At 38.5% G+C, this 15,817-nt stretch overlaps 1 protein-coding gene across 2 annotated transcripts in view; it reads left to right on the top strand.

Moving 5' to 3' along the window:
- TET2 (tet methylcytosine dioxygenase 2) overlaps nt 1–15,817 on the top strand; it is a 146,789-nt gene that overhangs the window by 87,383 nt on the left and 43,589 nt on the right. For both annotated transcript variants that reach the window (XM_055434728.2, XM_055434729.2), the window contains exon 3: nt 12,130–15,572. In XM_055434728.2, coding sequence (XP_055290703.2) covers nt 12,130–15,572 — 3,443 coding nt within the window. The remainder of the gene's footprint in view (nt 1–12,129; nt 15,573–15,817) is intronic.

Here is a 15,817-nt window from a genome sequence, read left to right as displayed (position 1 = left end):
AGTAAAAATAAGCCACTCACAATTAGCTGTTCTAATGATGACAATGGACTGAAGCTGAAAAATCTCACTTTTATAATTTATGAGAAACAAATGATGCTTGTGACACATGGCATTTGTAATTATGTTTGATCATCTTTTCCCTCAACACATATTAATTTGGTGAGAGTTAGAGACCAGGAATAAATCCAAATTCAAGAAACAATCCCAGGATTAACACATATGTGGATAATTGAAAACTGACAAAAGAGCATGCCCATTTCACCAGTTGGGAAACCAGTTGACTCGAGTTGTAAACTGTAAGCAGATTTATTTCTAAACTGTCAGGTGTCTGCACATTTTACATGCAGACTTCTATCTACAGGCCTCTTCTCTAATCTTCGTTGACATTTCTCCTCTCTCCTCCCTCAAGTCGTCTATTTGTTATTCAATTGTGTCTATACTGTTATTTTTAAGATAAGAAACACACTTTAAAACTTACAACATTGGAATTATATAGTTTCTACTGAGGATTATGAAAAATGGGACAAGTCCTCTCTATAAGCGTGGGTAACACACCACAGGAGCAAAGCAAAGTGCTGGTCGTGTGCGTAGCTACTTGTATAATTAATACACTTCTGGAAATGTAGGCACTTTCTCTGAGATTCTGACATGTTTGTGTGTTTGCTGGGTTTTTTTCCCCCAAATTATGGGAATTATATCTTAAGAGATTTCTTAATATTAAAATTGAAAGTTCTTAGATGAGACATTGAAAAGTCAATTTTGAAGTAAAAATATTAATTAACTTTATATTCTCCATATTTAATGCATATATAAGGCATTATGTGGAGAAGGCAATGGCAACCCACTCCAGTACTCTTGCCTGGAAGATCCCATAGACGGAGAAGCCTGGTGCGCTACAGTCCATGGGGTCGCTAAGAGTCGGACACGACTAAGCGACTTCACTTTCACTTTTCACTTTCATGCATTGGAGAAGGAAATGGCAACCCACTCCAGTGTTCTTGCCTGGAGAATCCCAGGGACGGGGGAGCCTGGTGGGCTGCCATCTATGGGGTCACACAGAGTCGGACATGATTGACGCGACTTAGCAGCAGCAGCAAGGCATTATGTTCCAAGCTTAACATATAGTTTGGAGACAAAGTTTGCTATTGAAAGTTGGTTTTGCGTAGATTGACTGTTTTTCTTAAAAATTTTAGCTTTAATATAAGATTAATGAAAAATAACTTTTAATTTCTTAAGTTATATCCTATAAAAAAGGCTTTGCTTACTTCCAGAATGGGACTTAGCAATACTGATATTATATAGTAAGAAAGTAAGTCAAACTGAGTGGAGAGATTTTGATAGATGCAGAAGATAGGGATGGAGATCTATCAGGATTTTAGAGCACTACCCATGGGGACCTTCGGTAGACAAAACCGAGGCCCGTTGTCCTGCATGCATCTTGAAATAAATATGTCAACTCAAGTTATCTCCCATTTTGGTGGGAAGAATCTAAAATAGTTTTGGAGAATACTGCCATCTTCACAGGAAGGGTAGTGAAATATATCATCTTTGCTCAACGTTTTCCATGTTAGGAACTAATTAATTCCTAACACTTGAATTACAATAGGGGCTGAGCCTGTCAAGGCGGCAATAGAGACATACAGTAATCTCCTAAGGTTGATGCTGAGACACAGGTACTTGAATAGCTACGGTCCTTGAAAGTAACTAGTCTTAAGAATTTACTCCCTGCAATGTGCCTGTGTCAATAAACAGGACTCATATGATGATGGCAGAGTATTTTATATACTTTCAATATTAGAACATGAAGTCAAAAAATTTTTATAGAAAAAAAAATTATTGCCTTATCATGTGATAACTATACATATCTATAAATTAACTTTTTTTTTGTCTCCTTGGAAAAAGCTGACATGAGATTTAAATGATTTTTCTTTTTCCTTCTTTTCTTTTAGAGCAGTTAAAACCACACCACCAACAAAATCAATAAACCAAAAAGTAAAAGCAAAAACAGAAAGCCCTCTTCACATATTTTGAGCATCATCTACAGCTTTATGTGGTGAGAGATGCAGCTACCATTCTTGAATGATTCAAAGAGAGTCAAATGGTGTTGAGCTAAATTACAACCCTAAATGCGTATTGGTGAAATGAGACGCTGATCCATTTGCACACTAATGTGCTATTTTTAAGTCATGCATCATAGCATCTTCAAAGAGGCCTGTCATAATTATGATGGATTAGACTGCAGAGTCAGTCCTAGATGCAGTAATTGTTTCACAGATGCTGCCAATGTGACTTGAATTCATAATAAATTATTGTCAGAGAGGTGGGAGAAGGAGCAAAATCAAATACCAAAGGAAAGCTGCTGTGGCTGTTTTTGGTCTTAGGAAACCAAAAATGTTAGCTACTAGTCAAAGGCTAGTATTTTCAACTGAGATAAACAGCCTCCATTAATGTGTACCTCCAATACTGAGGATGAAGGTTGATATACTTGGAATTTTTACTTAAAGTTCTTAGTCTCTGTCTCAGCATCTTTCTCTTCCTCTCGCTTATAGCTTACAAAAAAATTATCCTGTAGCATTAGCTGAAAGCATGAAGTGGCCATAACATATTCTTGTACATTTCTGTTATCTGGTTATAACTTGACCTTTAGAATTTCAAAAAAATTGGCTGTATTTATAATAGACAAAGCTGTTCTTTTTGGTTCTTTATAAGACCATACTTCATGGGAAACATTAGACTGTTACAATGGAGAAACATAAATAACATGACTAGTAAAATCTAAATTATGAGATTTTAAGCTGTGATTTAATTAACATCCATCATTTAGGTAATTTCTAAAACTGCTTCTTTAGGCTTTGAAAAAATTGCCAAAGCTGGTAGTGTGTGTACACAGTTTAAGCAATGAGTTACTTACTACATTTGTGCGTGCTCAGTCGTGTCTGACTCTTTGCGACCCCACGGACTGTAGCCCGCCAGGCTTCTCTGTCCATGGAATTCTCCAGGCAAGAAGACTGGAGTGGGTTACCATGTCTCCTCCAGGGGATCTTCCCAACCCAGGGATCAACCCATGTCTCTTGCGTCTCCTGCGTTGTAAGGTGGATTCTTTACCACTGAGCCACCTGGGAAACTCTTTATTACATTTTGATTAGCAAAGATAACTGTTAGAGCAGTTAAAGTAGATAAATATATGCCATGTCTTTTCCTAAGTTAAAGATTTAATAGCCAGAAAAGTTTCCATAAGTTATTTACTGAATATTACTTTTTTAAAAAGGCGCTGAGTTTTTTTACATAGTCCCCTCTGTATCTGATAACTACTGATGTATATTCTACTTAGAACACTAGTTCTTCTGCCTCAGTGATTTTGATAGATCTGTTTGGTGAACATTCATTGTCATCCTTTTAAAACTAACTTTGACTTAGTGGCACATGTATTTCTCTCTTATGGCAAGAGGGAATGGAGTTAAATTTCATGAGAGAAATTGGGATTGATGGCATGCAGACCTTGACAGTTGAAAGTGTTTTTCCCCTCTCCTGTACTCCTGTGGCAATTGAATACTCATATTGTGTTACCAAAACCACAGTCCAGGGCAGTGCAGAACCTATGCCTCAATGGAACTGCCAGTTTAGCCCCTGTGGGAGCATTTATTTTGATGCCTAACTTGAGCAAACTGCTCAGTTTTTACATCTGTAAAATAACAGAGTAGAACTAGATTTTTTTCTTATGCTCTGAAATGTTTTATACATTGTCATGACCATCATCATCACACTTATCACTCATTTTGAATAATTAAAAAATTTCTTAGCCTTCCAAAAGTTTAACATACTGTTCAGTAAGTCTATAGGCAAGACTGCTTTGTCCACTGCTATTCTGGAAATAACGAAGACTGCTGCAAATAAAATGGCACATATTTGTTCTCAGGGAACTTTCATTCTATTTCCAAAAAAGAAGAAAAGAAACAAATATGATTTGTTAATATTTCAGTAGCTTTAACAGTAGTGTGCCTAGAACTACCTCTTAACAGTTTGCAAGAGCAGATTGTGAAATTTTCAGGAATTTTGTGAGTTGGCGGTTGATAGCTTGAAATTAGCTATCATCTGTCAGAACATCTCTTAAGGAATATGTTAAAAGCTCACTATTCATTTTAAAATTGTGACTAAACGCTATAACGTTAAGTGCTGACAGTATGAAAAAACATAACTGAGTAAGCTTAGCCAGTCTTCCTTTTTCAGTCTGCCAAAGGCTCTTCAGCCTATGTTCCTGCCTACAAACTTCCTAACAGTTTTAAGAAAAAATTAGTGCCTTAGTTTTGATTGGTCAGTGTCCCTGTAGATAAGTCATTGTCCTTATTGTAGAAATTGAATCTTATTCTAAAATGAAAATTCTCTCTTCTGTTTTTTATAGATATACTTTTATTTGGCATTAACTATTTGACAATTGTATTTGGTATAAATTATCATATACAAACCCCCAAGAGCTGGTATTTAAAAACATTTTAATATTGCTTCACAATGGAATAGCATCCTGATTAGTACTGTATATCATATTAATTATATGCTCTCTAGCATTGGAGGGACTGATGCTAAAGCTGAAACTCCAATACTTTGGCCACCTCATGAGACGAGTTGACTCACTGGAAAAGACTCTGATGCTGGGAAAGGTTGGGGGCGGGAGGAGAAGGGGACGACGGAGAATGAGATGGCTGGATGGCATCACCGATTCTGTGGACATGAGTTTGAGTGAACTCCGGGAGTTGGTGATGGACAGGGAGGCCTGGCGTGCTGTGATTCATGGGGTCGCGGAGAGTCGGACACGACTGAGCGACTGAACTGAACTGAACTGAACTGAGTGTAGGAAAAATGAAGGATATTCCATTTCAATCTCAATTATGAGGATTCAAAAATGTTTCTGCTATCAGTCATGTAGAAGAACAGATATGAATGAATAAAAACTCTATTTCTGTTTTTAGTCTTTGTGAGGCAAAAGGAAGCCACACAAAAATATCTCTCTAATAAAAATTTACGTTCATTCAAAAAAAACCCCCCACTTAGTTTAATTATGAAAAAAGTTTCCCTTTTCCCCTTGAATTTGTAAAAGTATTAACTCTATTTTCACAGCTTAGCAGAAAAAATTATCTTGGAAGATTTTTTGTCTTACATACAAAGTGTTGACTTCTGTAAGCTTGAAAAAACTTTTTATATTTATATTCACTGTAAAAATTACAGCAGAAAAGCTTTTTCAGTATTATACAGTGATCAAAATGAACAGGTCTCATTTCTTTCTTCTTTCATTATAAGATAAATAATGTTCCAATGTCAGTATAAGCACTTGGGGATTTTAAGAGTGCTGTTGCAAGTAGGCTCCTGGATTTGTAATATTCTGGGGTTAAAACGCAAAAAGTGTGGTCTAGGACAAACTGAAGTCAAAGAAAATATTTCTTTTTTCTCCCTCTAAAATGGCACTTTTTTTGTTTAAATTGTCTGAATTAGATTCATAGACCAATAACAAATAATTCTCAAATAAAAGTTATCCCCATCCAAAAATGAAAACATAATATATAATTTTCCTGTCCTCCCTGAAAGAGTTAACCATGTAACTTTCTACATCTGATGGTTGTACTCCGTAAAGGAATTGCTGTCATGGACAGAATAGTTCTAATACTAGGATTAAATTAGTGTTTAAAACTGGCTATTGTGTTTAAAACTCCATATTGAAATAAATTTCAAGTCACCTTCATTTCTTCTTAGAAGCTATTATTATGCTCATAAAAGATTTGCAAACTCCATCCATTGTAATTCTGTCCTTGACACTTTAAAGAATGTCTAAATTATGTGGTATGGATTGTAATAATGTATCACTTTATATATAAATATATATATATATATTTTTTTGGTCACACCATAAGACTTGTGGGATTTTTATTTCCCAACCAGGGATTGAATCCATGTCCTCTGCATTACAGAGAAGTCCCCACTTAATATATAAATATTTTTTATATAAAAAAGTAAGTAGGACAATATATATTCAGAACCTGCAAGTTTCATATAATATGTAACAATATAATGTACATGTGTGTATACATATATGTAAATACATTTTATTTGGTGTATGTGTTAATCAGTTTTACAGTTGCCAAAAAAAACACATTTTTTGCTATAGTATTTGGAAAAATAACTGACCTAATTCTATGAAGAATTATCTAGCTTGTATCTGTGCTTCTTACTTCATTTCTTTTTCACTGAAGTATAGTTATTTTACAATGTTTTGTTAGTATCAAGTGTACAGCAAAGTGAGTCAGTCATACACATACACATGCTGGCACACGCACATGTATTATTTTTTGGATACGTTTCCATTATAGGTTATTATAGGATAATGAGTACAGTTCCTTGTACTATACTTTAGGTCCTTGTTGTCTACCTATTTTATATATAGTAGTATACATATCCTGGAGAAGGAAATGGCAACCCACTCCAGTGTTCTTGCCTGGAGAATCCCAGGGACGGCGGAGCCTGGTGGGCTGTCTATGGGGTCGCACAGAGTCGGACACGACTGAAGCGACTTAGCAGCAGCAGCAGCAGCAGTATACATATCCAAATCCCCTGATTTATCTCCCCCACCCTACCCTTCCACTGCTACCCCCTGCTATTGCTTTGATAACCATAAGTTTATTTTCTATGTCTGTGAGCCTATTTCTGTTTTGAGAACAAGTTCATATGTATCAGTTTTTAGATTCCACATGTGAGTAATATTAATATGATATTTGTCTCTGTCTAGCTTACTTCACTTAGTATGATAATCTCTGGGTCCATCCATGTTGCTGCAGATGGTATTATTTCATTCTTTTTAATGGCTGAGTACTATTGCATTATATGTATTCGATACATCCACCCCTTCTTTATTTTGTTTATTTCTGGCTGTGCTGTGTCTTTCTTGCTGCACGTGGGCTTTTCTCAAGTTGCAGTGAGTAGGGTCTGCTTCTCGTTGCAGTGCACAGGTTTCTCACTGTGGTAGCTTCTCCTCTTCTGGAGCACCAGCTCTAGGATGGGCTCAGTAGTTGTGTCTCCCAGGCTCTAGAGCACAAGCTGAAAGGTTGTGGCTCACAGGCTTAGCTGCTCTATGGACTGTGGGATCTTCCTGGACCAGGGATCAAGCCCATGTCTCCTGCACTGGCAGACAGATTCTCTACAACTGAGCCACCAGGGAAGCTCCTACCATATCTTCTTTATCCATTTATCTGTTGATGGACATTTAGGTCACTTCCATATCTTGCCTATTGTAAATAGTGCTGCTATGAAAACTGGTGTGCATATACATTTTCAAATTAGAGTTTTCCGTAATATATGCCCAGGAGCAGACTTGCTGGATCATATGGTAGCTCTATTTTTAGCTTTTTAAGGAAACTCCATAGCAGCTGTACCCATTATAGTCCCACCAACAGTGTATGAGGGTTCCCTTCTCTCCATACCCTCTCTAGCATTTGTTATTAGTAGACTTTCCGATGATGGCCATTCTGACTGGTGTGAGTAATAATTCATTGTCGTTTTAATTCTTATTTCTCTAATAATTAAGAACGTTGAGAATCTTTTTATGTGCCTGTTGGCCATCTGTATGTCTTCTTTGGAGAAATAGCTATTTAGGTCTTCTGCCCATCTTTTGATTGGATTTTTTTAAATATATATGTTAAGGTGTATGAGCTGTGTGTACACTTTGAAAATTAAGCCCTTATTGGTAGCATTATCTGCAAATTTTTTCCCCATCATTCTCAGGCTGTGGGCTGAGGAAGTCTTTAGGCAGCCTTTCTGCTGATGGGTGGGGCTGCGTTCCAATCCAGTTTGTTATTTGGCCGAGGAACCCCACCAACGGAGCCTAAGGCTACTGAGTGGGGCCAGGTCTTGGTGCCAAAACGTCAGCCTCCTGGAAAGCTCACACAGATGAATGTTCCTCAGTATATCCACCACCATTCCCCAGGAGGTGCTGCAAGACCGGCAGGTAGGTCTGGCCCAGGCTTCTATCAGATTGCTGCTTTTGCCCTGGGTCCTGGTGCGCGTGAGATTTTGGGTGTGCTCTTTAAGAGCCTCTGTTTCCTCCAGTCCTGGGGAGCTCCTGATGTCAAGCCCTACTGGCCTTCAAAGCCAGATGCTCTGGAGGGCTCCTCTTCCTGGTGCTGGATGGAAGTCTCACTTCTGTGGGAGAACCTCTGTGATATGATTATTCTCCAGTTTGTGGGTCGTTCACTTGAGGGGTATGGGATTTGATTATATTGAGAGTTCACCACTAGTCTGGTTGGTTCCGTCTATGTCTTTAACTGTAGAAAGTGTTTTCTGGTAGGTTTCAGTCTTTTTCAAGGATGGTTGTTCTGTGGATTGTTGTGATTTTGGACTGCTCATTAAGCTCCTTCTAATTTGCCATCTTGGCTGCTCTGATATGCTTCTTAATTTTTGAAAAATGGTAATGCCCTTATTTTGGAGAAACCTCCTATATCAAAGGCTACAAATCAATATTAATGATTCTGAAAGCTAAAGGTTATTTTTTATTAAAGATTATCAATGATTACAAGTATCAGTTTAGCTCAGAGCCTCCCAATAGAAATGCAACCTAAGCCACATTTGAAATTTAAAATGTTCCAGTACTCACAGTAAAACAAGTAAAAAGAAACAAATGAAATTCAATGATCTGTTTTTACTTATTGTATCCAATATAGCATTGTTTCAGCATGAACTAAGAATTGACTTTTTTTATATTTTTTTGGTCCACACTAAGTTCTTTGAAATACAGTGTGTATTTATACTTACAGAACTACTCACTCAACTTGGACTAAACAGGTTTCAAAGGCCCAATGGCTTTTTGTGACTAGTGACTATGCACATCTAGGCCATCTCTTAATATTTGAAAGGAAGTAGGTCCAGCAGAAATTAAGATATCACTTTGTTCTGTTGTTTTTCTTTGTCCATTATTTTAAGTTTTATTTATTTATATGCATGCCTAAATGTTATAAAACGACACAGTTAAAGGCAATCTCCTTCTCAGTGCTGTTTTCCAACTCTCCATTCCTTTTCCTGGAAGCAAAATATTTAAACCAGAGCTCATTTTATTTTTATTCTTGTAAATGTACAGGTTGTGGCATTCTTATACATACTGTCCTGCAGCTTTCTTTATTTCATTTAATTACTTGGAAATACTTTATCTGAAAATGTAGGTTGTTGCCAAACTTTTGCTAGTGCAAAACATTGTGCATACATCATTTAACACATATATATGAGAATATTTGTTAGAAAAGTTTCTAAAACTGAAGAATCAAAGGAAGTTTTTATGAAATTCTGTAGCTATTGCTAAATCCCCTCTATGTTATTTGTATTAGTTTTGACTCATTTTTTCTATTTGATGGTTAACTTTTTTTCCTCTGTCCATTTATATGAGTCTTACATATCAAGAAAAGTATTACATAACTTTTAACTTTGCTCAGGGGTTTATGTTTGCATGCATACATTTTACTGAACTTCCTCATCTTTCATGGCTTTAGATTTTGTGTCACAAAGAACTTTTCCAGTCATTAGATTATGCTTTTAAGTTTTGTAAGACTGTTTTTAAATTTTTTAGTGATTTGTTTTCCATAATCAGATGTTAAATCTATCTAGAATGCATTTTGGTATAAGATATAAGGAATTAATCCAACTTCATCATTTTTTCAGAATACTATCCTATCGATCTAATATTACCTCATACCATATTTCTATGCGTGTTTGAATCTATTTTTTTATATTCTATTCCATTGGTCTAATAAACAGCATATTATCTATTGATGTGCAAGTACAAGCTGTTTTAAGTAGAGCTTTTGTTGCTTTTTAATATCTTTCAATTTGGCTACTGCCCTGCTCAAGCTGAGTTACAATTCTCTTTCACATTATTCCTGGGTATCCAATTTGTTTATTCTTCCACATAAACTTTAGAATCTGGCTTCTTAATTCCTCAAAACATTCTGCTAGTATTTTTATGAAAATATTTTAAATGAATTGGTTGTTTGACCACTGTGTAGGAAGATATATTACCTTTCTACTTGTTTTGTGTTTGCGTTTGTAAATCCCTATCTTGTTTTAACGTTTTGCTCAGATAGGTCTTTCACATATCTTTTTAAGTGTATTCTTAGTGTTTATATAAAGTTTACGGTTTTTTATTTCACCAAAGCTTCTGACTAGTTGTCGCTATTAGGTACCAAGGTAGTTGATTTTTTTCTCTAGCTACTTTACTGTCCTTTGTAACAGGTTTTCAGTTGATTCTCTTGGCTGGCCAGTGTACAATCTTATTCTCTGCAAACGGTAACTCTAGTGTTGCTTTCCAATATTTATTTCTTCCTCTGTTTCATTTGTCCTGGTTAGTAAGCAGTGGCTATTTTAATAGACTTTTTTTATAGCCCAAAGGGAAAATAGTCTTGATTTCTTTTTCTGCTTACATCCTTAAAATAAATTTAATGAGAAAAACTGTGGGAAAATAAAGTATGACTCCATAATAAATGGGGCAGCATTCACTTTATATAATGGATTATTTTTTATTTTTAGTGCCCATTTCATCCTGCTTTCGCTATTATTTAGACCTTGAAATGTCTATCAATAGTGGTCTCAAAAAATGTTTGAATGAATGACTGAATAAAGAAATGAACTCAAGATGAATACAGTTATTTCAGTCTAAGTGAACCTGATTAGATGTTTACTCTATAGCAAGCACAAAAATAAACAGAGTAGGATATCTTTAAAGAATTCACAGCTCAGTAATAGAGACCAAGCAAGATACAATTGCATGTGATATGTTCAGCAGTAGACTATATATAAGGCAAAGAAGGAGAATAGAAATGGGAGTGATTAATTCTTCTGGAAAATCAGGAGGGAATCCCTAGAGAAGGTGATCTGAGACTGTTTTAGCTGGATACAGAAGTCACTGGACACGGTAAGGGGACTAGGAAGGCATTCTAGGAGATAAAACAACAGTGTGGAGGTCTGAAACAGCTTACAGTGTTTGGGTATTTATAAGCTGTTGTTATGGTTGGAGTATAATCTGTGGGAGCAAGTAGGAGGACAGGAAAATAGAAACTTGCATATGAAAAACCATGTCTATTGGACAGGAATTCGCAGGAGGAGGCAGCCGGATCCTATAGAGGAAAATACAGAATCACTTAGAAAGGGCATATAAATTATACTTTCACCCCTATACCCCATCCCCTGGAATGTTAACATTGCAGGGACCATGCCTTGTCTTCCAGGTGTGTTTAGGTAAAGAGTTTGAGAACTGCTAATGCAAGCAATAAGAGTTAGTAAAGTGTGCAGGCTTCCCTGGTAGCTCAGTCGGTAAAGAATCTGCTTATAATACAGGAGACCCAGGTTCGATCCCTGAGTTGGGAAGATCTCCTGAAGAAGGAAATGGCAACCCACTCCAGCATTCTTGCCTGGGAAATCCCATGGACAGAGGAGCCTGGTGGGCTATAGTCCATGGGGTTGCAGAACTTGGACACAACTTAGAAACCAAACCACCACCAAAGTGTGCGAAGAAGGGTATGACACCAGATTTGCATTTTAGAACATTTCCTTTGATAGCAGTTTGAAGGATCCTTGAAGGACTGGGAAGAGGACAAGCTGGGTTCGAAGGAAAAATCTTTTTAAAAACTACTGCAGTAGATAGTGAAGCAAGATAATATAGATCTGGCCACTAAATGGCAGTGAAGATAATTCAAGGAATACACAGGAAATGGAATTGATAGAACTTAGCAAGCGATTGGATATGTAAGGTACTAGAGAAGAAAGAAAGGAGGTAGTCTTCCTCTGTTGTTCTTAGCATTTTGACAAGAAAAATTATTTGGGAAGGAAGTCGATAATATTTACTAATACAGTATGAACTTCTCACATTAGCTGGTGATTTTGATCTTTGTTTTTTTGTGAACATAAATATCTGAGGGTTGCTGGGAAGACAAGAGTAAGCATATCCTGAGTAGCTCTTGATTGTCACTCTGAGACATGAAAAGGAGTATCACACTTTGCTATGTCTAGGAATACCAATATTATTAAGGCCACAGTTTTTCTGTAAGGTGTACTGTTAGTGTTAGATATATATTAATGTACTTTATTTTTTGTTTCTGTGCTCTTTAGAATTCATTCAGAGGGCAGCCTTGTGGATGGCCCCGAAGCAAGCCTGATGGAACAGGACAGAACCAACCATGTTGAGGGCAACAGACTAAGTCCATTCCTGATACCATCTCCTTCTCCCATCTGCCAGACAGAACCTCTGGCGAGAAAGCTCCAGAATGGGAGCCCATTAACCGAGAGACCTTATCTAGAAGTGAATGGAGACAGAAAGTGGCAGTCTTTCAAAAGTTATTATGGAATACCCCACATGAAAGGAAGCCAAAATAGTCGTGTGAGTCCAGATTTCATACAGGAAGGTAGAGGGTATTCCAGATGTTTGCAGAATGGCGGGATAAAACGCACAGTTAGCGAACCTTCTCTCTCTGGGCTCCATCAGAACAAGAAACTGAAACCAGACCAAAAGGCTAATGGAGAAAGAAAGAGCTTCGGGGAAAGCCAAGAAGGAAATCCAGACAAAGGCAGCAGTCAACCAAATGTCTCCGATGTGAGTGGTAAGAGGGAATCTGTGAGCTCTGCAGCCCAAGAAAATGAAGTAAAAGATTTCACCAGTTTTCCAACACACAATTGTGGTGGGTCTGAAAACCCAGAGCTTCAGATTCTGAACGAACAGGAGGGGAAAAGTGCTAACTACCACGACAAGAACATTGTATTACTTCTTAAAAACAAGGCAGTGCTCATGCCTAATGGTGCTACAGTTTCTGCCTCTTCCATGGAAAACACACACGGTGAACTCCTGGAAAAAACACTGTCTCAATATTATCCAGATTGTGTTTCCATCGCGATGCAGAAAACCACATCTCACATACATGCCATTAACAGTCAGGCTACTAATGAGTTGTCCTGTGAGGTCACTCACCCAGCGCATACCTCAGGGCAGATCAATTTCCCACAGACCTCGAACTCTGAGCTGCCTCCAGAGCCAGCCGCAGCGGCGACTGAGAGCTGTGAGGCTGATGGTGCCAGTAACCCAGCTGCGACGCTAGGGGCCTGCCCCTTTCAGAAGCCGGAACAGCAGAAGTCCGCTTTTGAGATATGCCCATCTCCGGCAGAAAACAGTAACACCCAAGGAACTGCAAAGCTAGGCTCTGGTGAAGAATTCTGCTTGGGTCCCAGCGGCAGTTTGCAGTCTCCTGGCAGCAGCTCTGCACGGTATTTAAAGCAAAATGAAATGAATGGTGCTTGCTTCAAGCAAAGCTCAGTGTTCACTAAGGATTCCTTTTCTGCCACTACCACACCACCACCTTCACAATTGCTTCTTTCTTCCCCTCCTCCTCTTCCGCAGGTTCCTCAGCTTCCTTCTCAAGGAAACGACGCTCTGAATGATGGGGTTTTGGAAGAACTCCATCACTACCCCAACCAAAGTGACCCAACTCTTTTAAGGGAAGTGAAAGTAGAGGGTCAGCATGAGGCACCGCCACCCCAGAGTCCCACTCCCTCCGCCCATGTATCCAACCCCTCTCTGATGCTTCCAGTAAGGCCTCAGAATAATTGTGTTAACAAGAATGACAGCCGGACTCTGCGGATGATGACTATTCCATTGGGTTCTGAGAAAACCAGACAACTTTCAGAATATCTCAAGCCTAACCCACCGATTCTTCGTAGCGGTGGAGATCCACGGGATCACTGCCAGCGTTTGATGGGACACAAACAGCAAGAGAGTATCAAGAGTCAAGTCAAGGAACAAACACGTGACCTCATGCTCCCAACACAGCCCTATCTGAAACCAGGATGGATTGAATTGAAGGCCCCTCACTATCATCAAGCAGAATCCCATCTAAAATGTAATGAGACAACCCTGCGGTCAATTCTTCAGTATCAGTCCAACTCTTCCAATCAAATGATCTCCAAACAATACACTGGAAATTCCAACAGGCTCCCAGGGCAGGCTTATATCCAGAAAATAATGCAGCCGGAGCAGAGGCTATCAAGGTACCAAGTTGAGATGAATCAAGGGCAGTCTCAAGGTACAGTGGACCAGCATCTCCAGTTCCAAAATCCCTCACTCCAGGTGCATTTCTCCAAAATGGAGCCTTCACCTGACACTCACAGGCAGTCACTGTGTGCCCCGAGATGTCATTTCCAACAAAGACCAGATCCCCAAACTGAGAAGCTCATGCCCCCAACATTAAGACAGCACTTGAATCAACAGACTTCAGAGACTGAACCCTTCTCAAATTCACACCTTTTGCAGCATAAGCCTCATAAGCAGGCAGCAAAAACACAACCACCCCAGAATTCACATCTCTCTCAAAACCAGCAACAGCAGCAAAAATTACAGCTGAAGAATAAAGAACAAATGCCCCAGACCTTTTCTCATCTCCAGGGCAACAGTGATGAGCCAAGAGAAGGAACATTCTTTAACCAGGTTAAAGTAGAAGAATGCTTTCCTGGTGAAGATCAATATTCAAAATCAAGTGAGTTCCAGACTCATAATCCCCAAATGGGACCGGAGCAAGTACAGAGTATAAACAGTATAAATTCCCCCTATGGTCAGATCTTGAAGTCAAATGCAAGCAAAGTACAGATTTCTGGTTCAAACCATATGCAACTGGTTCCAGACAATAAAGAACAGACTGTAAATTCTGAACTGTTTGCAGGAAACAAGACCCCAAATGTGCATCACATGCAATATTTTCCAAATAATGTGACTCCTAAGCAAGATACTCTTCACAGGTGCTTTCAACAACAGGAACAAAAGCCTCAACAGGCTTCAGTTCTGCAGGGATATAAAAGTAGGAACCAAGACGTGTCTAATCAACAAGCTGCACAACTAGCTCAGCAAAGGTACTTGATGCAAAACCAAGCAAATGCGTTCCCTGTGCCCGATCAGACAGGAACTCATGTTCAGACCCCACCTCAGAAGGACATTCACAAGCATGCTGCTCTGAGGTGGCACCTCTTACAGAAGCAAGAACAGCAACAAACACAACTCCAAGCCGAGTCTTGCCATAGTCAGATGCAAAGGCCGATTAAGGTCGAGCCTGGATCCAAACCCCATGCCTGTATGCGCCCCCTGTCAGCACAGCCAGAAAATAAAATGTGGAAAAAGATACCCAAGCAAGAGATTCCACCTCCCAGCTGTGACAGTGTGCAGCAGCGGAGCATCCTTGAGACCATGGAGCAGCATCTGAAGCAATTTCAGGTCAAATCATTATTTGACCATAAGGCTCTTAATCTCAAATCACAGAAGCAAGTAAAAGTTGAAATGTCAGGGCCAGTTACAGTTTTAACTAGACAAACCACTGCCGCAGAACTTGAGAGCCACACCCCAGCTTTAGAGCAACAAGCAATGCCTTCCTCAGAAAAGACACCAACCAAAAGAACAGCTGGTTCTGTTCTCAATAATTTTTTAGAGTCACCTTCCAAATTACTAGATACTCCTATAAAAAATTTATTGGATACACCTGTCAAGACTCAGTATGATTTCCCATCATGCAGATGTGTAGGTAAGTGCCAGAAATGTACTGAGACACATGGTGTTTATCCAGAATTAGCAAATTTGTCTTCAGATATGGGATTTTTCTTTCTTTTTTTTAAAAATCTTGAGTCTGGCAGCAATTTGTGAAGGCTCATAAAAACCTGAAGCTTACATTTCTTGTCTTTAAATTACAGATGCTTGTGCTGTGCAAGAGAGAACTTCATTTACACTCAATTTTTCAAAAAAAAAAAAATTAAAATAATTGTGCATGCT

Source organism: Moschus berezovskii, chromosome 5, assembly GCF_049115385.1.
Source record: "Moschus berezovskii isolate FMDL1 chromosome 5, NW_MosBer_1.0, whole genome shotgun sequence".
Taxonomy (NCBI): Eukaryota; Metazoa; Chordata; class Mammalia; order Artiodactyla; family Moschidae; genus Moschus; species Moschus berezovskii.
The sequence above is the reverse complement of the archived record's forward strand: the minus strand, read 5'-3'. Positions and strand labels throughout refer to the sequence as shown.